We start from the raw sequence: 25,484 nt of genomic DNA, 5'->3' as shown, positions 1-25,484 counted from the left end.
CCCAGTGTAAATGACTGTCATGAAGGGAGGTATACTGGATAAATCTCCAGTCTGGGCTAGAAAGAAATCAGCCCTATGCTTTCTCCATATTTTTACTTACAACCATTGGTGATACACGAGTTATGGGTTCCCAAAAGTAAAAATCAAATTGAATTTGAGCCATTTATTTACAGAAAACAATGCCAATAATGCTGCTAATGCCACTTTTTAAATATATATCACTAATAATATATATTACTTTCCACTTGAAAATAGTGGAGGAGGGGAATTGCCTATTACAGTTGGATGAATCCATTTAATAGGTTACTTTTATGTTTTTTGTTGTATGCAATGCACTATACATAATCTAGCCACAGGAGTTGCAAGCCAGTGGCTCCTGGCCGGACCAAAACCCGGATAAATAGAGAGGGTTCCGTCAGGAAGGGCATCCGGCTTAAAACTTGCTAAATTTAAAATGCATCAGTGTGAATTCCATACCGGATTGGTCAAGGCCCGGGTTAACAACGACCTGCACCGGCACTGTTGACTTAAAGGGTGCTGGCGGAAATTGGGCTACTGTTGGCCAGAAAGGAGAGGAGGGAGAAGGGTTCATAAGCAGAGAGAGAAAAAGAAAGGCACAAGTATAGGTCTAAGAATAGAGACTTTTAAGTTGGCTCAATGACAGGGAAAGGTAGAAAGCTGGCAGACATGATGGAGAGAAGAAAGGTACTGTATATACACTGTTTGTGCAGGAGACCAAGTGGAAAGGGAGTAAAGCACATAGTATTGGAGGGGGATACAAAAAGATTTATTATGGTGTGGATAGGAAGAGAAATGGGGTAAGATGAGTTTGTGAGGAATATTTTAGAGGTGAAAAGAGTGTCAGACAGGGAAATCAGTTTGAAGTTAGAAATTGAAGGGGTGATGTTGAATGTCATCAGTGGTTATGCTCCACAAGTAGGCTGTGAGTTAGAAGAGAAGGAGAGATTCTAGAGTAAGTTAGAGTAAGTTGGTGGGGGTTGAAAAAGGAACAATGGCACGAGGAATTCAGACAGAAGCTGAGACAGGCTTTGGGTGGTCTGGAAGAGCTTCCAGATGACTGGGAAACTACAGCAGAAGTGATCAGGGAGACAGGTAGGAGGGTGCTGGGTGTGTCATTTGGAAGGATAAAAGAAGATAAGGAAACATTATGGAGTGAATTTAAAATTCACATGCATCTTTGTGAATTTAGAGAAAGCGCATGGCAGGATGTTGAGAGAGGAGCTATGGTACTGTATGAGGATGTCAGGAGTGGCAGAGAAGTACATCAGAGTAGTTCAGGATATGTATGTAGGTCATACAGAGGAGGTGGGGCTACATCAAGGATCGGCTTTGAGTCCCTTCTTGTTTGGTATTTTAATGGTCAGGTTGACAGGTGGGGGGGGCATGGTGGCTTAGTGGTTAGCACGTTCGTCTCACACCTCCGGGGTCAGGGTTCGATTCCCGCCTCCACCTTGTGTGTGTGGAGTTTGCATGTTCTCCCCGTGCCTCGGGGGTTTCCTCCGGGTACTCCGGTTTCCTCCCCCGGTCCAAAGACATGCATGGTAGGTTGATTGGCATCTCTGGAAAATTGTCCGTAGTGTGTGATTGCGTGAGTGAATGAGTGTGTGTGTGTGTGCCCTGTGATGGGTTGGCACTCCATCCAGGGTGTATCCTGCCTTGATGCGCGATGACGCCTGAGATAGGCACAGGCTCCCCGTGACCCGAGGTAGTTCGGATAAGCGGTAGAAGATGAATGAATGAATGAAAGGTTGACAGGTGAAGTCAGCCAGGAATCTCCATGGACAATGATGTTTGCGGATGACAATGTGATCTGTAGTGAGAGTAAAGAGCAGGTGGAGGAACATCTGGAAACGCGAAGGTCTGCTCTGGACAGAAGAGCAATGAAAGTCTGCCTGCACTTGCCTCTTTACCTCTTTTCCACACTCCCGTCACACTGGATGGTTGACCACAAATAGAGAAAAGTGGACAACCATCCATCCGGTGGAGAAAAGTGTCAGGAGTGTCGTGTGACAGAAGAGTGTCAGCAAGAATCAAAGGAAAGATGTACGAGACAGTAGTGAGATGGAGGTAGACATGGATGGACAGGATTAGGAACGAGCACATCAGAGGGACAGCTCAGGTTGTTTGTTTTGTGGACAAGGTCAGAGAGGCTAGATTGAGATAGTTTGGAAAAGCGTTTATATTGGTAGAAGGATGTTGGAGATGAAGCTGCCAAGAGTAGAGGATGACGAGGATAGAGCTAAGTGGAAACAGATGATTCACTGTGGCGACCCCTAACGGGAAAAGCTGAAAGTAGAAGAAAGAGCAATGCAATATAAAGGAAATATACATTCAAGTAGACTCGAATTAGTAATCATACCCATGCACGAAAAGATTACTAAAATGTAACATCAACAGAGAGAATGCGTGTTTTATTTCACGGTAATACATTAAATGAGGTACCGAATTACACCTAAATGCACCAAGAAATGCTTTCGCTTTTGATGGACAAAACGGTGTCTACGTCATCAACCACGTGGTGGCGTTTCCATCCGGGACACGTGACACGCACTCGTTCTCCATCATGGCGGCTTCAGGTGAGATTTACAAGATGTTCCGTGCTGGGATGGGCTGTTATATATGGTTTTGGCGAGCGATGGCCAGTTGTTAAGCCGTGTGTTGCACTAGTGACAAGTTTGCAATGGCGCTTAATAGGCGCTTTCTGTACAATCACAAGACGTTATAGAGAAAGGGTCTGGTGCGAAGCTAACGCTAACGGCTTATTATGCAAAAGATATGGATCATCTGCATGGCTCCGATTAAACGCCCAAAACAAACAGTTTGCGTTGATCTGAGTTCTCAGTTTATCATCATTTGTGTTATTTGGGTGAAGACTGGGTCGGTTATTTTGGTGGTGGCGGCGTTTGAATTTGTTTTCCTAGCAGTCTGTAGCTTGTGTGGTGGAAGTGTCTGACAGCGCGGCTTTATCTGCTCTGCCTCAGTTTCGCCTGCAGGTCAATAAGGCGGTTTCACTAACTGCTAAACCGCTTAATGCGTTACTGCTGTACGCACATGCACTCGAGAAAAAAGGCTCGAGACAGTTGTTGTACTCGAACGCTAAGCTAAAAACAAACATTGAGCTAGCAAGCTAATTAGCTAGCACGTCTTTCGGTTACTTAGCCGATGCGATTATAAAGTACGTTCAGTTGCAGGTCTCCGGGTGCAGCGTGAAGGTAATTCTTGTTATCGTCTTTGCTAAATATATTTATATGTCTGTTAAAAATTATTTAGGTTTACATCACATTGCTTTAATGTGACTTGTACAGAGACTTGCAGAGTTGTGCAACAATCCAGCTGTCTGACCTGCTGATATCAGCTGCCAAAAAACAAGCCGAGCCGATAAAGGCCTTTGCTGATCGAATGGAAACCACAGCTACTGAAGCTACGTCATGTTTGAAAAGAAATAGAAATAACACCACATTTGGCTCGTTGTTGGAAGGAAATAACAGTTAAACGGTTATAAAATCTCAAACGTGTTTTAGTTAACGTAGACACGGTGTAATAAATCTGTGTTTGGGCAGATAGTGAGACTGAGGTGGGTTTTTCTTTGTTAAAAAAAATCTGTCACTAATGCAGCAGTCGCTAAATGTAGACCTTTCAGTCACCGTTAATGTGTAGACTTAGTATTCAAAGCTTTTATTGTTGTACAGGAAGCAAAATAAAACTTTGGGAGGCCTATTGTTGTATAATGTAAAGCTTTTTTTTAAAAACAAAACAAAACTAACCAATTAAACAAGTAAACGTTCAAATTTTCTGTGACATACTTAATAACTGTACACTAAATGGTCAAAGCTTGTGATCAAGTGTACGGAATCAGACAACTTAACTCATACAAGTCGTTGTAGGCAAAATGTAGGTTTTAAAATGTTGTAAAGGGAGCGTCTTTCATTATGCTAGAAAGCTTCCAGGCTTGCATGTTGATTGGAGGTGTGCGTGAGTGCAGGATGGATTGGACTAGTGTGCGCGAGAGCAGAGGGGATTGGGCTAGTGTGTGCGAGAGCAGAGGGGATTGGGCTAGAGTGTGTGCGAGAGCGGCCTGGATTGGGCTAGAGTGTGTGCGAGAGCGGCCTGGATTGGGCTAGAGTGTGTGTGAGAGCGGCCTGGATTGGGCTAGAGTGTGTGTGAGAGCGGCCTGGATTGGGCTAGAGTGTGTGCGAGAGCGGACTGGATTGGGCTAGAGTGTGTGCGAGATCAGAGGGGATTGGGCTAGAGTGTGTGCGAGAGCGGCCTGGATTGGGCTAGAGTGTGTGCGAGAGCGGCCTGGATTGGGCTAGAGTGTGTGCGAGAGCGGCCTGGATTGGGCTAGAGTGTGTGCGAGAGCGGCCTGGATTGGGCTAGAGTGTGTGCGAGAGCGGCCTGGATTGGGCTAGAGTGTGTGCGAGAGCGGCCTGGATTGAGCTAGAGTGTGTGTGAGAGCGGCCTGGATTGGGCTAGAGTGTGTACGAGAGCGGCCTGGATTGGGCTAGAGTGTGTGCGAGAGCGGCCTGGATTGGGCTAGAGTGTGTGCGAGAACGGAGGGGATTGGGCTAGTGTGTGCGAGAACGGAGGGGATTGGGCTAGTGTGTGCGAGAGCAGAGGGGATTGGGCTAGTGTGTGCGAGAGCAGAGGGGATTGGGCTAGTGTGTGCGAGAGCAGAGGGGATTGGGCTAGTGTGTGCGAGAGCAGAGGGGATTGGGCTAGTGTGTGCGAGAGCAGAGGGGATTGGGCTAGTGTGTGCGAGAGCAGAGGGGATTGGGCTAGTGTGTGCGAGAGCAGAGGGGATTGGGCTAGTGTGTGCGAGAGCAGAGGGGATTGGGCTAGTGTGTGCGAGAGCAGAGGGGATTGGGCTAGAGTGTGTGCGAGAGCGGCCTGGATTGGGCTAGAGTGTGTGCGAGAACGGAGGGGATTGGGCTAGAGTGTGTGCGAGAGCGGCCTGGATTGGGCTAGAGTGTGTGCGAGAACGTAGGGGATTGGGCTAGTGTGTGCGAGAGCGGCCTGGATTGGGCTAGAGTGTGTGCGAGAGCGGCCTGGATTGGGCTAGAGTGTGTGCGAGAGCGGCCTGGATTGGGCTAGAGTGTGTGCGAGAACGGAGGGGATTGGGCTAGAGTGTGTGCGAGAGCGGCCTGGATTGGGCTAGAGTGTGTGCGAGAACGTAGGGGATTGGGCTAGAGTGTGTGCGAGAGCGGAGGGGATTGGGCTAGAGTGTGTGCGAGAGCAGAGGGGATTGCGTAAGAGAGGTTTCCATGCTAGTCTTCATGATTAAAATATAATTGGCAAGCATTGTGGAGTTGCCTACATGTTAATGTCACTGGCTGCTGTTCTGCCCAAGTGTACTGCCAGTAACTAAACTAGGGCCTACCATGAACAGAGTTCTGTTTTAGTTCAGGAAGCATGTGCAAAGAGATGTAGTGCACCATCATGGCATATAAATCAGCAATAAATATACTTTTTTCCCTTGGATGTCCCTCTTGGAGTCCCGCGTTGGTTAGATACAAGTTTGTGTGATGTGGGCTGTAGCCTGCATTATGTTTCTGTAAGAATTTGCTGAGAATAGTGCAATATTTTGCATGTAATTTTACCTAAAATGTCTTTTTCAGCAGCAAAAAAGAAGGGCAAGAAGGGGAAGACCCTCACCCTAACTGATTTCTTAGCAGAGGACAGCGGAGGAAACCCTGTACCAAATTACACACCCACAAAACCTACCAGCTGGGCAGATGAGACTGATGACCTGGAGGGAGACGGTGAGTGTTTGCTAAAAAACATGTATCGTGCTTAGAAATGGGGTTCAGTCAGTCTTAGATTTTTCTTGTTGCTTGTTTATTTATTTGGGTTCCACATGGCTTAATAATGATTATGATTTATATAGCCTGCGGTCTATACTGGTCTTGTGGCAATTTCTTATGCACATGTCTTATAACTCATTTGTTGATCATGTGGATTGTTCATTTATTTTAGCATGTAAATGGGTTTTATGATCATTATTCAGATTTTTTTCCATCATCTCAAAATGACCTTTTTAAATATTTTTTCAAGGACCAAAGTACCAATATGATTGTCTGAGTCTGATTCTTGCATGTGAATAAATGACACAAATTGTCTTTTAGCACTTCATCATTGCACTAATGTTTTTTTGTTGTTGTTGTTTTTTTAGAATTTGCAGAAAAATAGCTTTCTTACAGTGAGGTTGTCTGTATGGGATCAAATACCTGGAGCTCTGCCATCATGAATTAGTTGTTTACTCCTTCTAGTACTCAATACTTCTAGCTATTGCTGTCTCATCTTTTTTCTGTTCACTAGTTTATAGAAATTCAGCTGGCACACATCTGAAGTATATTTTGTACTTTATTTTTTAAATAAATATTTTATATTTATAAATATATTTTGCAGGAAAAATCACTGCCCCTGCTGTAGTCTTCATTATGTTAGGTGCTAATTAAAGGACCTGTGAGTTTTGATCATAGTGGAGGTGGTGGATTATAATAGGCCAAATTTTTGGTCAAGTGCTGTGAGGTGAGACATTTCACCACTTTTTAGCTCATTATTCATATTTTACAATCAGTGTAAAGTATTACGGTGAGTATGAATTAGACAACTGTAATTTGATCAAACATTGTGGTTCTAGTAAAGACCTCATGGTTTATTTCAGTCACACCCTCAGTATGTATTCAGTTATTGCAATATCATTGTGTCCAGTCATAGGTTTCATTTGATTTAGAAACCGGTAGCTTTATCCCTGGCTTTCTTGCTGACAGTTACTACTTCCTGGCACACGGAGGAAGATGTGTATCGTGCTCCACCCATTGATCGCTCCATCCTGCCCACGGCACCCCGCGCTGCACGCGAGCCCAACGTTGACCGCTCACGTCTGCCACGCTGCCCACCGTACACCGCCTTCTTGGGCAACTTGCCCTATGATGTGACCGAAGAATCCATCACTAGCTTTTTCCATGGACTCAATGTAAGTTGCTGTATTTTTAAGTAGTATGTTGTTTTGCTGTAAACATTTTTTGCACCGGAGATTATCAATATTTAATTATTTACCCATTATTCATTAGGAACACTTGTTCACTTAGTTGTACATGCAATCATCTAATCAGCCAGTCATATGGTGGCAGCTGTGCAGAAACTAAAGATTTGTTAAATTGTCACTGCATCAGTACTTTTCACCGGATTCCCCCCATGTTAATTTCCTATTTGAAATGATGTTATTTCCATTCTATGTTGCTTGTATTTTAATCCTCTGTTGCACCAGCAATTATAGTGTATTTTACAGAAGTACAAATCTACACCATATGTACAGTTTTAATGAACTAAAATTTTAAAACAAAGTGTTCTATGTTCACTGTAGCTAGAAGACACGCTGATCGTTCCTTATGGGCTTTTTTCAGTTTGCATCATCTTTGCGTTATTTAAATATTATGCTGACTGGTAAACATTTGGCAGATCTATTGTCCTACATCTGTCACCTTTTAAGCTACTGTACCATATGCGACCAGTTGGGAGTTGCAGCTCACGTTTCACAACTTGTTAGAATTTCTGTAGTCTGTATGATTCATGCTACTTTCCATTGATCATTGACATTTGAGGCCCCTATAGGTGTGTTAATGGTGTCGACTTCACTTATGTTATGTACACTAGGTCTATATGTACAGTTGAACCCTGGAAAACATGCTTTATCAGCGTTCTAGAGCAGTGTTTTTCAATCCTGGAGTACTCTTGCCCTGCACATTTTGGTGTGTTCCCTCCTCCAACTCAGCCAGTTTATCCTAGTTTTACTAGGATAATTAATTGATGACTTTGGGTTGAGGAAAACACCCAAAAGTCCATGGGCAGTGTTCTCAAGAACAAGAGTATACTGTTCTAGAGGTCTGTGCAGGGACAATGTTTTATTCCCATCATGCACTTTCCATTCCATTCCAAGACTCCTGGTTTCTTGCAAGATGGCGCCGCTGATGGCAGCCTCAGTGCTTAGCTCCTCAGTGTTTACTCTGTTTTTGTTATTTTTTCCTGCACTTTGTCAAGGAAATCCGGTCGGTTTCACCAGAGATGAACTGCTGAACATTCGGCAGTACACACCAAAAGATCTTTTACCGGGTTTTTGAGTATTCTGACGTTTTTCTGCATATAGTAGTTGGCGGAGCGGCTGCGCTGTTTAAGCGCTTCAAGAAGCGCAGACGGGGAAAACGCGCCGGCGCGTTAGTAAAACTTAGCGCGGTTTAAGAACACCGCTGCCAAGCATCCACCTGGCGAATCTCCGCTCTCTACCCAACAAAACGGACGAACTCCTTCTGCTCACCGGGAAAAATAAGGATTTTTCGAACTCTGCTGTTCTCTGTTTCACGGAAACCTGGCTGAACGACACCATTCCGGACAGCTCGTTAAGTCTGCCGGGCTTTCAGCTCTTTAGAGCGGACAGGTCAGGTCTTTAAGAAGAACAAAAGGAGAAAGGCACCAGGCCCAGACAGTGTTTCACCAGCCTGTCTGAAAACCTGTGCTGATCAACTGGCCCCCATCTTTACTCGGATATTCAACACATCACTGGAGCTGTGTGAAGTACCCTCATGCTTCAAAAGCTCCACCATCATCCCCGTCCCAAAGAAACCCAAAATTACCGGACTAAATGACTACAGACCTGTGGCCCTAACATCTGTGGTCATGAAATCATTTGAAAGACTGGTTCTGGCTTATCTGAAGGACATTACTGGACCCTTGCTGGACCCTCTGCAGTTTGCCTACAGGGCAAACAGGTCTGCGAATGATGCAGTCAATATGGGACTGCATTATGTTCTGCAGCATCTGGACAGACCAGGGACTTATGTGAGGATCCTGTTTGTGGACTTCAGCTCTGCTTTCAACACCATCATCCCATCACTCCTTCAGCCCAAATTAACCCAGCTCTCCGTGCCCTCCTCTGTCTGTCAGTGGATCACCAGCTTTCTCACAGACAGGCAGCAGCTAGTGCGACTGGGAAAACTCAAATCTAGCACCCGCACCATCAGCACTGGTGCCCCCCAGGGCTGTGTTCTCTCCCCACTGCTCTTCTCTCTGTACACGAATGACTGCACATCTCATGACCCATCTGTCAAGCTCCTGAAGTTTGCAGACGACACCACACCGATCGGCCTCATCCAGGACGGTGACGAGTCTGCTTACAGACTGGAGGTTGAACGGCTGGCTGTCTGGTGCAGCCTTAACAACCTGGAGCTGAACACGCTCAAGATAGTGGAGATGATCGTGGACTTCAGGAGAAACCCCCCTGCTCTCCCCCCACTCACCATCATGGACAGCTTTGTGACAGCAGTGGAGTCATTCAGATTTCTGGGAACCACAATCTCCCAGGACCTGAAGTGGGACATTCACATTGACTCTATTGTGAAAAAGGCTCAGCAGAGGTTGTACTTCCTTCGCCAGCTGAAGAAGTTTAACCTGCCACAGGATCTGCTGAAACAGTTCTACACTGCTATCATCGAATCCATCCTCTACACTTCAGTGACTGTTTGGTTCAGCTCAGCCACCCAATCCGACCTCAGGAGACTACAGAGGGTAGTCCGGACTGCTGAGCGAATCATTGGCACAACTCTCCCCACTCTCCAAGACCTGTACGTCTCCAGAGTGAGCAAAAGGGCAAAGAAAATCACTCTGGACCCCTCACATCCAACACACTTACTCTTTGAACTGTTGCCATCTGGCCGACGCTACAGAGCCCTGAGCACCAAAACGACCAGACATAGGAACAGTTTCTTCCCTCAGGCAATACATCTGATGAACACTTAACATACATCTGATGAACACCTAACATACACAGAACAAACCCTATTCTTACATTGTCTACAAGTACGCATTTATATTTTATTTTGCACATCTATATTTGAATTTGCACATCTTTACTTTAATTTGCACACATATTTCAATTTGCACATACAACTGTCTATTATTTATGTGTTCATGTCTTACCATTGCTATATGTTTACACTGTGGAGCTCCTGTACTAGAAAAAATTCCTCGTATGTGAAAACATACTTGGCAATAAAGACCTTTCTGATTTCTGATTTACACATTTTATTGGACACATAGACAATCCTACACTGTACAACATGCACTGAAATGCTTTTTTACAACTGTCTGTATTATAGAGAATCAAATACAAAAGGGTCAGAAAAGAAGATTGGGGAAAAAAAATAGAATGCAATGAAATAAAATGAGAGAATAAGATAAAATAAATTAAGATACAGTGAAGTCAGCATGAAGCTGTTAGCCCTGTAGACACAAGGAACAGATTGTGTTTTTGTAAAAAACCTTTTTTCTGCATAGCAGTAACACGCGTTGTGGTATGTCTGGCAGATGTTGTGCTGGTATAAGTGTACAGGCACAGCGTTGTTTGCAGCAGGTTTTTAACACCTTGGTGTCATTGCCTGGATCTGAATCATTTCACAAGCCCAAAATACCCAGCTAGCAATGTTGTTGTGTCCACAAGTTACCACAGATTAAACACTAAGCAACTTGTTTACCCAAACTGTGCACAGAAATTTGGCGACTTGTGTGGAAGCTCTATGTTTATATGAGTAAGTATTCTATGCCAACAAGGAAGGTGTGTCCAATAAAGCGTGCAGTAAAATGCACAGTTTCTGCATGCCACACTCAAACTCTCAATCACTCACTGCAATAAAGCACAATTTTTAGACTAACTTGCCAAAAAAGTATTTGCACTCCAACTTCTCTCTTCAGCGAGGATAATATATTGCCATACTGCTTTATTTAATCTGCTCTGTTCCTGTAGATCAGTGCAGTGCGTCTCCCCCGAGAGCCCAGTAACCCAGAGCGACTCAAGGGCTTTGGCTACGCAGAGTTTGACGACGTAGAGTCTCTGCTACGTGCACTCAGTCTCAATGAGGAGGTAAAACCTTTCAAATAATGCTGTATAAATGATTCTTTTTTTCAATACTACAGCTTGGCTTAAATGAATATAAGCTCATATTTACATGTATTATTTACTGCTGTTTTGTCTATACAAAGTCTGTTGTTTAACAAAGTTTTGCTAAGGAATTGAGCCCATCAGGTGGTGGCGATCATCTGTAACCATGACATACCTTTTGACTGTAACTCCTTTACTTTACTTGTTTCATAGAACTTGGGGAATCGTCGGATTCGTGTGGACATTGCAGATCAGTCCAATGAGAAAGGTGTGTTTTAATTAGTATATGCTGCCAACATGTCTGTTCAACTGAACAGTTATTCATAATGGTTTTCCTAAAGTAATCAGAATTGTTTATGGATGACAGTCAAGCTTGATCTTAGAACTTCTATTTGTTTAAAGGCTTAAAATTAGAAGTAGCTCCAATTAAAACACATTTGGTTTTACTCCAAAGATGACCGTTCGATGTCAGGGCGAGACCGTAATCGTAGCATTGACATGGGACCAGACAAGACGGACTCAGACTGGCGAGCACGGCCAAGTGGCGATGTGGATGAAGGGCCACGCAAAGACGATGGCTATGGAGAACGTAAGCTACCTCGGCTCGGACTGTTTTAGTTGTTACAATTTTAGTTCTTTATTGATGTTCTTTTAGTTTTTTCTAATTTTTCTTGGAGGAAACTACTTTGTACACTTTATAAATCTAACAGAATTCTATTTCTCGCTGAATTTTAGGATCCCGAGATCGCTATGACTCAGACAGGTACCGGGATGGTCCACGCCGGGACAATGATCGCTACGACAGTGGCAGAGACCGATATCGGGAACGCTATGACGACCGGGACCGCAGAGACTATGATAGAGGTGGTGCATCACTACGTTTGCTATAATTTTGCATAACAAAGCATGATTTAAAGTGATATCAGTCACTCAGTGGATGTTCATATTTACATTAATGATTGGTTTGTAGGTCATTATGCAGGTGCTTATAAAGCACTCAGTGACGCATTGTGTTAAAATAAGGCAAAATGAATCACCTCTTTCGTTCATTAATTTCAAACATCAGCATGCATTGCTCATAAATTGGTAGTAGCTGACATATAACCATATAATGTGCTGATTCTGAACCCTTTGTCTAGTCATTTGTACACTTCTGCTGGTGATAGTTCACCAATGCTAGTTTAATTAGGTCACATTTTCTGACCTTTTCAGCACACCATGCATGCTGCAGCTTTACTCTTAACACTAGAAAAATGTTGTCATGGACAGATATCAATAACTCTATACCTATAGCTAAGTAGCATATTTATAATTGTTGTCAGGTTCGCTTTCACACACCAGTCTTCCCAATGGCGTGTAATTCAGCACCGTGCAGCCTGTTTGCTGGCTTGCAGCAAGCTCTAAATATGCAGTGTGATCAGACTGCATCCATTGTTTATTTTCTTGTATCTTATGCTGGAAAATAGAAACAAATATATATTGAGTTGAAATACCCTAAACATATTGTTGTTACAGAGGAAAACCTTCACAATACAAATCTCTTATCACCCAGCACTTAGATAAAATAAGCTATAGTATTTTATACATGCAGATAAAGGTTTAGGATAAAGTGTCTTTTGTGTGTTAGGTTATGACTCCCGTGGTGGAGGGCGGCGTCCGTTCGGTAGTGGTTTCCGGCGTGATTATGACGACCGCCGGGATGACTACCGTGGCAGCGGTGATCGCTATGGAGATCGCTATGGTGACCGTGAAGACCGAAATGAGAGACGGGATGAGAAACGTGAGGACAGAGGTGAGACTTTACATCTCAGCCACAGATAAACTTTGTATATTCTTTGTACACTGCTTATGATTTAAATACATCATCTGTGATTTATAGTCTATACTTCTTCCTTTTTCTGTTTGGACTTGCTATTATTTTTTGTGCACTACACAAATGTTTTTATATTGTGACGAATTTGCCATTCCACTCTAACCGCGTTGTTGTACTGTGAACACTTTGTATTGTCCTGTGTAATGTCTGGCATGATTGGTAAGATTGTGTCTTACTGGTTATGGTGGGAGAGAATAAAGTTTTTGATTGATTTGCTCAGGCCCTCTTCAGAGGCCCAAGTTGAACCTGAAACCTCGTAGCGTTCCTAAGGATGAGGACCAGAGCAGCGCCCGATTAGCCGCCTCTAGCCGATCAGCTTCCATCTTCGGAGGGGCCAAACCAGTGGACACAGCTTCTAAGGAGCGGGAGGTGGAAGAGAGACTGAAGAAAGAGCAGGAGAGGTTGCAGAGACAGCTAGATGAGGACAAGGGGAGACCTGAGCGCAACCCCAGAGAGAGGTAATCCCCACATCCAATTGCATAATCTTCATGATTTTGGTGTAAAAAAAAACAATATAATTTGAGGGCGTACTGGACTGTTAATACAGTTTTACTTAATTATACCCTAGAAAATTCAACTGCAGCAGTCCAAATATAGTCATGTAAAATTTATTTTTATACCTTTTTTATATCATTTGTGTTTGTTTTTAAAATTTGTATCCTTTAATTAACTTCAGTTTATTTCCTCAGACTTCAGTTATTTAAAGTCAACAGATTCTGTGTTCTTCTATCCAGTAAGAGGAGAACATGTCAAATGTTGACAGATGCATTGGACAGATTCGGTTTAAAACATTGGTACTAAAATCGTTTTCAGAATATGTCCAGTAGATGGTAGCATTGTATAAGTGTTAAGCGCTAGACACACCCGCTTCTCAGCTCATGTGCTGCAACATTGGCCAAATACTAAATATTTCTCCAAAAATACCACATTCTTCTTGTGAGATTCATAAATATTGGATGTCTGGAATGTGAATTGCCTGATGTGTTGACCTGATTTGATCGCTGCTTGTCCTCACTTGCTGTATGGATACAAGAAGAGAAAACGGATGAATTATTTTGTTTGTAGAAGGTTGTTTGATTGCAGACAGGAAACACAGCACAATCGCTTTATAGCTCTGCTATAGTGTCTGCTGTTTTTTGTTGTCAACAGTATTGTACTCATCCATGTGTACCCATGTGCTCTCTCCTCAAGTAAGTACTTCTGTAGGCTTAATAGTTTAATTGTCTTTAGTGAAATTAGCCAATCTGCTTATAATATTTTGAAAATGAGAACAGAACTGTTGAGGCTTTTTAGAAATGATGCTTATGGAGTTAACTTAATAGCAGGAAAATTTTTATTTGTCCTTTTTTCTTTTCTGCACATTCAGACATCCCAGTTGGCGAAGCGATGACCAAGCAACAGAGCGTTCCCGAACAGGAAGCGAGTCATCACAACCAGGAAGCACCACTGGCAGAGGTGCATCATGGTTCATTATTATAACTGATTTAATCCTGCGTTGTTGTTGTTAAGTTTATTTGAAAGGAAACTCACTCCTCCTCCTGCAGGCTCAAGGCGCAGAGAAAGCGAGCGCTCTTTGGAGAACGAGGTGTTCAGCGGGCGTGACGATGAACCCCCCTCTCCAGGAAGTCATGTGCCATCATCCAAGCAGGATGGGCTTTCCCTGAAGGTGGTCCCAGCCCCACCCCCTAAAGAGAATGCCTGGGCAAAGAGAAGTGCCATGAGCAGTGGCTCCTCTGAGAACGAGGTGAAACCTGGTCCGCCCAAAAGGTCAGAATCCAACCACTCAGCACTTGTCACTGAAATATACTGATTGTTTCTTTGTTTCCAGAGGCACTCTGGTTTATTGGCATGCTATAGCCATATACATATATATGTATGTGTGTGTGTGTGTGTGTGTGTGTGTGTGTGTGTGTGTATATATAGATAGATATATATATATATAGATATATATAGATATAGATATATATATATATAGATATATATATAGATATATATATATATAAAATACATACACACGCGTGTATATATGAGTAGCACAAATATTTCTTTACTAAAGAGAATTATAGATATCCAAAAAAAAAAGGGTAATTCATTTGGAGGCATATTTCATTTTGACACTTTTGAATACTCATCATTCTAATCATTCCCTCCAAGGGGGGACTTCATTTTATTTCTTGATTTTTATTTCATTTTATTCAACTGAGATTATTAAGGTTTAAGGGCCTTGCTCAGGGGCCAAGTGGTGGCAGTTTGTGTACCTGGGATTAGAAATTGCAACTACTAGGCTACAAAATCCCCCAAGAGAGACTGTCTAATGCTACATATCAGAATAATGAGTTTGACTACAATCATGTTGGCTTGTCTGATTTCAGCTCTACAAGCTCAGCTGATGAGAGAGTTCCGCAGAAAGTCAAAGGTAAGATCAAGAGAAATGGTTCAGTCATCACGATGTACATTAAATGGCCAGACAATCTGACCCTCACACCCATGTGAGGGTCTTCCTTAAAATGTTGCCACAGCGTTCATAGCACATGATTGTGTAGAATGTCTCCGTATCCTGTAGCATTACAGTTTTCCCTTACTGGATCCGCAGAGTCATGAAGACATGCACTGGCCTGCACAGAGCCCTGATCAAAACATAACAGAGCACCCCAGACCTTCTGGATAGGATTTATTATTCTTTCCCACAGCACTGCATCTGTAATGAGATGTACACATGAAGGTGTGATGGTCAAGTGTCCAAAAAGTTTTGGCCATAAAGTGCATCATAGTGTACTGTATTGCTTATGCCTTGATTATGCATTTCATTAAAAAAAAAATATAATATATATATAAGTTTTTCTGTGCATATCCATGGTTTTCCACCCCAATCCTGAAAAGAGATGATTACATGAGTCAAACATTTTGATGCAGTTTGGTCAAATTACCAGTGTATAAAGTCCCATGAACTACGTATCATCATTGTTTGTACTGCTCACACAAACACTTATTCGTTTTTCATTGTAAGGAGCCAACATACAGTACTTCACTTTCATTCCCCATGTACACCCACATGTGCTGCTGCTCCTGGAGAGATGTTCATATACTCGCATGCATATCTTTGGTACATCTTAACAATAAAAAAAACGTCAGACCCCCGATGATCTATCAGAGCCTAAACATCTTTGTCCATCTTGTTTCCATGCTTAACTTTAATTATGTGTACTGTCACGTTACAAAGACTGGAAACCCTCTTTAATACTTTCTGCCATGAATGTGTTTGTCATGATCTGTCTCTCAATTAAAAATCCTACCCAACAGGATTGCTGGTAGGTTTAAGGGGTTTTTAAACTTACTGTTAGTAACTGTAATAGGAATACTCTTTAATCTTAATATTCAATAAAAGTCTAGAATAGAGCATTAATCCATTGAGACCCAGATTCTGTATTTTGGTACTGCACAATACGGACATGTCGCATTAAGTGCTGAGGGCTTATACTTTAATGATATTTTCCATAATCATTACCTTCCAGAATTGTTGATCCTGTATAAAAATACCCTCAAACCTGGTCAAAGCTTGAGCAATTATTTATGGCATCAATAAGGAAATTAACGCTTTCTGTAGGTCTACATAGCATAGACAGATATGATTCACTTTATTTTTTAACTCTATCAAAGCTACAACTGTCAATGTGTGTAGATCTATTATTAGTTGTAGACATTTTCCTTTCCTACATTTACGGCATTTGGCAGACACCCTTATCCAGAGCGACATCCAAAAGTGCTTTTAAGACTTTATCGATGAATACATTAACACTGGTTCACTAGGTTACAGATTTAACCTAGTTAATCTAAAACCGTTCAGTTTTTTATTTATTTATAGTTTTTAAGCATACACATAACAAACCAGAGAAAAAGTGCTAGTTCAAGTGTTTCAGGAAGCGGTAGGTCTTCACCCGTCGTTTGGAGATAGCCAGTGACTCGGCTGTTTGAACATCTAGGGCAGGGGTGGCCATCCAGTCAGAGACCAAGAGCCACATTTTTTACTGTGTTACCGCAAAGAGCCACATCATACACATGGGCACACATGAACATCACCTTTTTTTCCCTGCCATTTTGAGAGCGAACTTGACACAAATTGTTTACTCAAATGATCTTGCTCCTACTGGGAAACTTTGAGGTATTTTCATCCCACTCTCATGCGTGTTTGACGAAAATTCGTATTGGACTCAAGCGAAGAGAACACGCATATTAAAAAGACACAAATACAAACTTCGGTATAAACATAAGAGCCGCATGAAACCAGCAAAGAGCCGCATGCGTCTTGAAATGACCAGACACTGATCAAGTACCTGGGCAGCCTGTGTGGACCAAAAACCTTGTGATATTGTTGTAGAAAAGGAACCGACATGAGTATGTCACATTAGCAACATGCAAGGAAAAGGACAGTTGATTGTCCATGGTTACAACAAGGTTGCTGTGAATAAAGAGCAGATCAGATCGTTATGCAGGGATATTGCAAGATCCTGACCTGGGTATGAATCACCTGGGATGATCAGCAGTTCAGTTTGTTGGGAGAGAGCTTCAACTGATGAGCCGTCATCCATGATGATCTGTCCAACAGACATGCTGAGATCTGAGCAGAAGCAGTGGTATCTGAGGGCGGGAAGAAGAGTTGAGTGTCATCAGCATAGCAGTGGTAAGAGTACCCATGTGAGGAAATGACTTCATCAAAAGAGTGCGTATACAGGGAGAAACGGAGAGGACCAAGTACTGAGCCCTGTGGGACACCAGTGGAGAGTCTGCATGGAGTAGATGTCGGTCCCCTCTATGTTATCTGATATGAGCGACCCTTCAGGTAGAAAGCAAACCATTCCCATGCTGATCCGCCAATTCCAAGACTCCTGAGGGTGGACAAGAGAGTCTTGTGATTGACTGTATCCGTCGCCGCTGAAAGGTCGAGGAGAAGGATGACATATGACAGCTTGGCTGATCTAGCAGCATGTAGATTCTCAGAGACAGCCAGAATGGCAGTTTCCGTGGAATGTGCTGCTTTGAAGACCAAACTGGTTGAGATCTCAGAGGTTGTTCTGTGAGAGAGTTGATTGTACACAGTGCATTCAAGAACTTTCCTGTGGACCAGACTGCTTGTTGGTTCTTATTGCTCATTATTTCTTCTTTTAAAACCCTTGATGTTGTGCACTTTTGGTTTTCTCTCCTTCTGGCAGTAATGGGGCCATTTTCTCCGGACACCAACAACTGACCCAGGCATGATGTGGCACAAACCAACCGAGTATACATGCTCAATATCATGGTTTGATATCATTTGTATTTCACAGTATAATTTGGCTGCAATTAAGTTAGTACTGTCAGAGGCAGAATGTTCTCTGTGAGATGAGGTGGTGCCGAGGCAGGCAGCATTTGGTGGCAAGTGATCAGTTCAATGATCAGTTTGTTTACACACAAAGTCTGTTGTACAGAAAGCAAGACATTTCAGACTGTGCTGTCACTATGATGCTTGTATCACATCTGCCAGTCACTATCAGCTGGGCAAAAAAACGTCCTATTGTGAGATAGCAAAAGAAATGCTTTAAAGAGAACAAATGTTAAACACAAGATATAATAACTGAAAATATCTTCTGTTTCTACAGTAGGTATGGGATGTATAGCTTTGACTGGATAATGTGCTTGTGTGTCACAGTATGGACGAAACACTGAGACGTTACTACCAGTTGAAGAGAATTGCACTTGAGTTAATATTTTCTGCTATACTTATGCATTGTTGCATTGTAGCAGTAGCAGTGTAATATTAGTGCTAAGACATTAGTGCAGCCCTCGACTGAGGAGCCACTTTAACTGTCTAACTGCACATTGTCTGTACATGCACCTCTCCTTGCAGATGAGAACAAGGGAGATGGTCCACGCCGGGGCCGCGGGGGGGCTACAGCTCCAGCAGCAGGGAGAGAACGGCGCAAGGAAACGGACAGGTTAGCCTCTACTGAGTAGAATTTTGGCCATGGGACAAACAGAACTATTGTCCATTTGCAGCTACCTTTAAGTCTCAAATGAATACTTAAAAAAATTGTTCCATTGTGGCCTTAAAATTCCATGGCTTGTAATATTATATCCAGATTGCCAGCACTATCTAATTGTTCTGCATCATTTGCTGCATCTGAGCCCTAGCTTCTTCAATTAAAAAAAATCCCTGGGGAACTTTGGGCTGTAACCAAAATGGTTCATCATTTACTAACATACATGAACCACCCAGCCTTCAGTATGCCAAGTAAAACCTTCAAGAAAAGGTATATCTAGCCATTAGACTAAGTGTGGCTGTATATGCATGCCAGAGACTGCTGTTTCAGTCTGTTCTACGTTGCTTGTAGAAAGGACGTCAGAAGAGAGCGAGATCTCAGACCAGCACCAGGGCCAAAGAAATATGAGGAATCTCCCAGTCCTGTGAGTGACAGAGCTCTAAGGCACTTTCTCTGGGTGTGACCTTCTTTCCCATGACCTTATATATTTTTGCCTCTGGGTGTGCCTGTGTCTTTGTCTGAATATTCTGAAATGGTAAGCTGCTGTGTGATTACAGTTTGTGTTCATCACATTTATTCAGTAAGAAGAAATAGAAAGGTTGCCATAATCAAGCATCGTCTGTCAAAATCAATATTTTCCAGCTTATTTCAATAATAAGTTTTGAAAATGTTTAACTAACGTTTACCTACAAATTAAACCTAATTAGTTTAAGATTGCTAACCTGTTGCAAGACCCCAAATTATTTGCTTGACTGTTAAACATACTGTGCTGATCTTCACAATTCTAGACAATGCTTTTATTCAGATTTATAAAACTTAATTACTTCCCTGAAAAACCCTAAAATTCTTATTGAATACTGTGACGTGGAGGACCTTATATGAGCTGGTGGTGTTGACATTCTGGTAGAATTTTAAGATTTTCTTTTTGTAATACTGTAAGATTCCTTGGACTGCCCTTTTTTACCTACATGGAGCTTGCCATGAAAATAGCCATTAAAAGAAGAAGAGAGAAATTCTTGCAGTGAAAGGTTAGTGTGTGCATTAGGTATGAGATAAGGAGTATCACTAATTTATTTAGTATTAGTAGTTGTGTTTTGGAGTGAAAAGGGGGCAAATGAATTCTCTTGAACATTACTGAGTCTGCTCTTTTGTTTGGAGCTGCTAATTATTGGGTTCTCAAAACCCAACCCCTGATCTGCCCAAAAGTCTTCTCTTGCACACAGGATACAACAGTGTTTATCAATTTAAAGGATTATACTCACTGGCCACTTTTAGGAAAATCATAAATACTGGGAAGGAATCAATAGCCAACATCCCATGGTTCAGTATGTTGTGATTTCTGCTCACCACAGTTGTAATAAGTAACTATTTAAATTACTGTAACCTTCCTGTCATGTCGGCCCAGTCTGACCGTGCTCTACTTATTATTTTCTTTCTTTCTTTTTTTTTTGCATTTCCGCGGCTCACTGAATGTTTTTGGACCATTCTTGTGTAAACACTAGAGACTCCTGTGCATGAAAGTCCCAGGAGATCAGCAGTTTCCTAAATACTCAAACTCTAGCCCATCTGGCACCAACAACCATGCCACGGTCAAAGTCACAGATCAGAGATTTTCCAGATTCTGATGGAAACTAATTGAAGCTCTTGACCTCTAAGCACTGCATCGTGCTTCTGCTAAATGAGTGGCTGATTGTATACTTACTTGTCTTTACATCTGGGGACCCTAAGCAACTGCATTGTCAGCTTTGCCAGACATTGTCATTATATGCAAATATATACATATTTAATTTAATTGCTTAAATATTAATAACAAATAGAATAATATAAAGTAAATATAATGCATTTCAATACTCATTCATGCTAAAATGTGTTTTGGAAATGTTACATAATAGAATTTCGACATGGCTGGCAGAAAAAAAATAAAAATATATATTTTCAAATGGTATCGGGGGGAAAAAAAGTTCTTATTGAACTGCTTTTGTCACAACTTCCAGAATTCCGTACCACAAACAAACGCACGCATTGAACTCTTACTTTCCAACATCACAACAGACTTCAATCTCTACTACAAGATTAGTCATGTGCAGTGATTACAAATTCAGAACACCTTGTATTAATCTCATACTTGTTTTAAATACTGAAACTTCTCATGAGTTGTGTCTCGTTCATTGCGTAATAATGGCAGTGATTCTAAGCATTTGGGATCTGATTGTTATTCTTTTTCAACGTGTTTGTGTTCTTTTGCTTCTCGTATTGCACTTCACTTGACTTTCACACTTGACGACTGGCACGTTTTTGATTATTTGTAACCAAACCGTTGTTTCCATCCAGCACAAGCCTCATTACTCAATGGCCATTGGACTTAACAACATTTTGCACTTTCTGCCCCAGATATACAGAGACGCTTCATGAGCTTCAATTCTTCAGTTAGTTATTAGTTATGAATATTGTCATTTATATTACTCATCACATAGATATCACATTTATATTACTCATCACATAGATATATACATAAATGTTTTCACCAACTAATTAGTAAAGTGTGTGTTTTTTTGTGTATGTTTAAATTTATTGCGGCCCCAATAGTGACAGCTTACAGCACAAAACAGCCCTGATAATAGCATGCATAAGGTGTTCCTAATAAAGTGGCTGGTGAGTGTACATTTTCCATGAATAAGAATCAATGATAAATATGCTAAATGATAAATAATATCAATAATAAACATTCACTTGCCCTTTTTGTTTTCTGGGTCCCAGTCTACACTACCTTAAACTTCAGGGATTATTTCAGTCTGTTAATATACTTTTCCTGTTATCAGTGACCACGTTTCTTATAAACCGTTGCTATATTTGATTCGATTATTAGGAAATCCGTCCAAATGTGAGGTTTTTTTTTTTTTGGAAATCTGTCTTGGTAATAATAATCAAGTAAGAGGAAATTATTGAATCAAGAAGCTTTTGCATTGCACATATTTATCAAATAGTTTTAGTGTAGTATTTTTGGAACAAGGTAAATCTGTGCACCTGTACAACTGTGGCTTTTAGAGCTTTAGTGCTTTTTAGAGCACTGAGATTCAACTGGTTCTTGTGTGGTTTTGCCTGCATGCCTAGACACGTAGTGATGTATGGCTCAATGTTGGCAGTACATTTCATCAAGTTTTCACCAGCTCAGTCCAGGTTCCAAATGACCTTAGCAGCTATCTTAGCACTTAGCTTAGTGCTCACTTCACTACAGTTCTGTTTCAGACAGATGATCTACAATGTTTTCCACGCTGTATAAGCATGAGTGAGCTGCCTAAATCCTGTTTTAATCTGCTCAGAAAGATCCTTGCACTTTTCCACTTGTGGTGGAAGTGAATTTCCTAGAACCAACAGCCTGACTTGAAAGCTTTTTACAAATACACTTACCAAGGCAGGGGAGATGAGAAGAAGCTTAGGAAGATGGAAGTCAGACACTGCCACTGTATCTTGATACCATGTACAAGCAAGTGACATATGGTGGGATTTGTTGCACATACCACATGATCCGTCACACTTGGTGTACATGTGCAAGATACAAGAACACGTCCAGATGATTCTTACCACAGAGGTGAAATGAGCCGTACTGCTACACCCTCCATCCTGTCAGAACTTAGTTTAGTACTGATGTGGATCAGGTGCATGACTGATGAATTTCATACAGTGTTAGGACTGAAAAGTTTGTGTAGATAAGCAAAAATGGCTTACATATAAAAGATGGATAGAATTATTAAAAAAGGATTTAGACATTTTGTCAGATTTAGGCATTTACACTCCAGCTGTCTGTCAATTTGCTTTGCATTCTTTCATTTTCATGGTGTGTTTTAAGCTCAGTTGAGTTAAAATATAGCCCTGTTTGCTAATATTAAGCCTGGATTGTATAAGGATCTGCCCCAATGTGTGTTTACTGTGTGTATGTTTCTGGTTATAAAGCACCCAAAGATATGTTCAGTGTAATCAAAGTAAAAATAATGGTCTGAATTATTGCATTAATGTTATACCTCTTCATGTTTGGTTAAGCTTCTGTTCTTTCTTTTCCCTTCAGACAATTTAGACCATAAGCTGTCTCGTATTTTAATTTGCCCAAAGTCCCCAACATGGAAGACTTTAATATCATCTATCGTTTATCAGTGTTCAGTTACATCTGATCTTCTCTCTCTTTTGGCAGAAATTCAGCTCAGCCAGTAAATACGCAGCCTTACTAATGGATGGCGAGGGAGACGACGCTGAGGAAAACTGAGAATGAGAAATTTGCAGCGGAAAAGACGGTCATAAATGAATTACGAATTAATCCTCCATCTTTTTCCATGCAGCAATGAAGGACCCAGCTCTGCTCCCTCGAAACAAAATCTGGAGAAGCAGTAAAATTACATGGCAGTCTCTTAATAAAACACCTTCTTCAGGACTGAGCAGAAGCTAGTGGGGAAAAAATACCAGACTCATTTTAAAATACGAGGGTACATGGGAAGTTGGCTAAGCTAATTATTATTAATTTTAAAGAAAAAATGAGCGAATGTGATCCCATTGTTGCAGCTGCTCCGGCATACATCACACATTTCTAGCACTAGTTTATAAAAGCAGGGCATGACACAAGGTAGGTTCTTACCAAAGGCGAGTGTCTTGTTGCTTTTCAGGGTCCCCCCTTTTAACTGAAAACAGACATTGGGACCTGCATGATCTGTTCAGCCGCATTTAATCTTGCAAAATCATGTCTTAAAGCATATTATATGGGACTTGTATTGAAGCTGATCTACTAAATGTGAGGCAGAAAGCAAACCATTTCCATACCACATATCAGTTATAAGCAGTTTCCATCATTGCGTTTTCCCTCCGCAAAGTTTGAATAAGGTTATTTTATCCTGCAGACCCATTCTCATGGACAAGTTTATTAAGCTACCTCTGTGGCCGGCTGTGCCCTCAGAACAAATATTTTCTATCTTCTAAGGATTTACAGCTTGTTAGTCATTTACAAAATGTTGCCCCTTAATCAATTCCTTTTAATCATTGGTGACAAATTGCTTTTTGAATCAACCAGTGCAGTTTGTGTGCATTCTGAATAAAGGTTTTAATAAAATGGTCACTATTGTGCAGTCTGTGGTTTCATGCTTTACATTTCTGTTACATTAAAGCGTTCTAAGCAAAACAAAGACTCTCTAGATAATATAAATGTGAAGTGCCATTCACACATGCAAGCCAATCCCATGAATTTTTTTTCTGAAATATAAATAACGGATTAAATGCTACTACAGCCGACACTGGATATAATCACATGCCTGTGGCTTGTCTAAACTATCAAGTAAGCTGATATTCCATGAAGCAGCAGAAATGAAATAAGTCAAGGGTCACTTTCTTCCTGTAACTACAGGAAGTTTTGAGTTTATCTACAGGAGGTAAAGGAGGCACACAGTCAAAAGGTCACACAGTCAAAAGGTCACACACTTAATTCTTCCTGAAAGCAACATATCTAATAAAAAGCCCTAAGTGACTGCTGCACTTGTGCTTTGTTTTAAGGTCAAAGTATACTTGTAGTTCATCCCCAGTGGCACTTTCCAGTGTGGTTCAGAGGAACGTGATCTGGGGTAATGCAACGCAACGTTACAGTCAACATCCATGTGTAAACACTCATGCGTATTTCCTTGATGCAGTGCTGAGGGGAGATTCCCATGAAAACAAGCAAAGCAGCACGTCTCTCTCCATGGGAATGTAGTTTCTGCAATCAGCACATCGTGTAGATATTTTTAAAGACGCTAAGTTCAACCCAAATGGATGCAAGGAATTTACAGTTTAACCTCAGGGCATAAAAACCCATATTCTAAAATAAAACTGGATCACGATGATTCCATTCAATTTATTCTCTTTGATTTGATTAAATTCATCTAAAAAAAAATTGCCAACAAGCCATGCAGTCAAAGTCATTCTCATTCTTTAGTTTTGTGTGCTAAAATGAATCACCCTTTTGCAGTTGAAGAATTTGCCCCTAAACCCAGGCCACAAGGTCTCATAAATAAGAGTTCATGCACTGAAGCCTGTGACAGAAAGCAGACTGGGCCATTGGAGGCAGCAGTGAGAACAGGCACACAGTGTTCTCAGCCTGGACATCTGCTTGTGTGTTGTCCATCACTGTGTGACCCTGACATTTTCTCAGCATCTTCCTGCAGCTCACTCCCACATCCATCTATTCTGAGATCTGGACTCAAGGGTGCATAAATATATAGAACCAATCCAGAAACGTTTTTGTTTTTTTTCTTCTTCTCCGATTACTTTGGATGCAGATCCAGGCTTTAGTAAGCCTTTGATTTTGAGCCCAGTCAGATGGTTTGTTATTTTACTCTCTAAGTAGCATTATCAGCTTGATACAGGATGTTTCTAGTAGCATCCGTACCTTTGTCCTGCTGAGATCTTCTCTAATGTTTTGGTGGTTACTAAAACTACTAATAGATTTAACGTCACACAGCTGTCTCTTTGACTTCTGTATTCATTTGATTGTTCTTTTCCTTACTGATGCACACATTTGGTTTCCTTTGAGTGTTTCTGCCATGTTTTCCTCAAATCACCACATACAGTCCCTTCTTACAGAGAAATTCCAGTTGACTCTAAACAGATGTTTCTGTTAATACGTCTTACATTTCTC

The 25,484-nt window shown here is 41.5% G+C and overlaps 1 protein-coding gene across 4 annotated transcripts; it reads left to right on the top strand.

Moving 5' to 3' along the window:
* Window positions 1–2,469: 2,469 nt before the first annotated feature.
* On the top strand, window positions 2,470–23,933 carry eif4ba (eukaryotic translation initiation factor 4Ba). Of its 4 annotated transcripts, none has more exons than XM_060894833.1 (15): window positions 2,470–2,597; window positions 5,637–5,780; window positions 6,792–6,997; window positions 10,817–10,933; window positions 11,165–11,219; window positions 11,406–11,540; window positions 11,687–11,815; window positions 12,579–12,743; window positions 13,045–13,282; window positions 14,191–14,279; window positions 14,369–14,591; window positions 15,197–15,240; window positions 18,703–18,790; window positions 19,187–19,259; window positions 23,022–23,933. In XM_060894833.1, exons 1-15 carry the CDS (start codon window positions 2,585–2,587, stop codon window positions 23,091–23,093), a joined length of 1,791 nt encoding a protein of 596 aa, XP_060750816.1. In that variant the 5' UTR covers window positions 2,470–2,584; the 3' UTR covers window positions 23,094–23,933. The 4 variants fall into 4 exon arrangements, with proteins under 4 accessions (XP_060750816.1, XP_060750818.1, XP_060750819.1 ...); XM_060894834.1 differs by having other exon boundaries at window positions 2,551–2,597; window positions 5,640–5,780; XM_060894835.1 differs by lacking the exon at window positions 19,187–19,259.
* The last annotated feature ends 1,551 nt before the right edge of the window (window positions 23,934–25,484 follow it).

Source organism: Tachysurus vachellii, chromosome 19 (genome assembly GCF_030014155.1).
Source record: "Tachysurus vachellii isolate PV-2020 chromosome 19, HZAU_Pvac_v1, whole genome shotgun sequence".
Lineage (NCBI taxonomy): Eukaryota > Metazoa > Chordata > Actinopteri > Siluriformes > Bagridae > Tachysurus > Tachysurus vachellii.
This window is presented reverse-complemented; position numbering and strand designations above follow the sequence as displayed.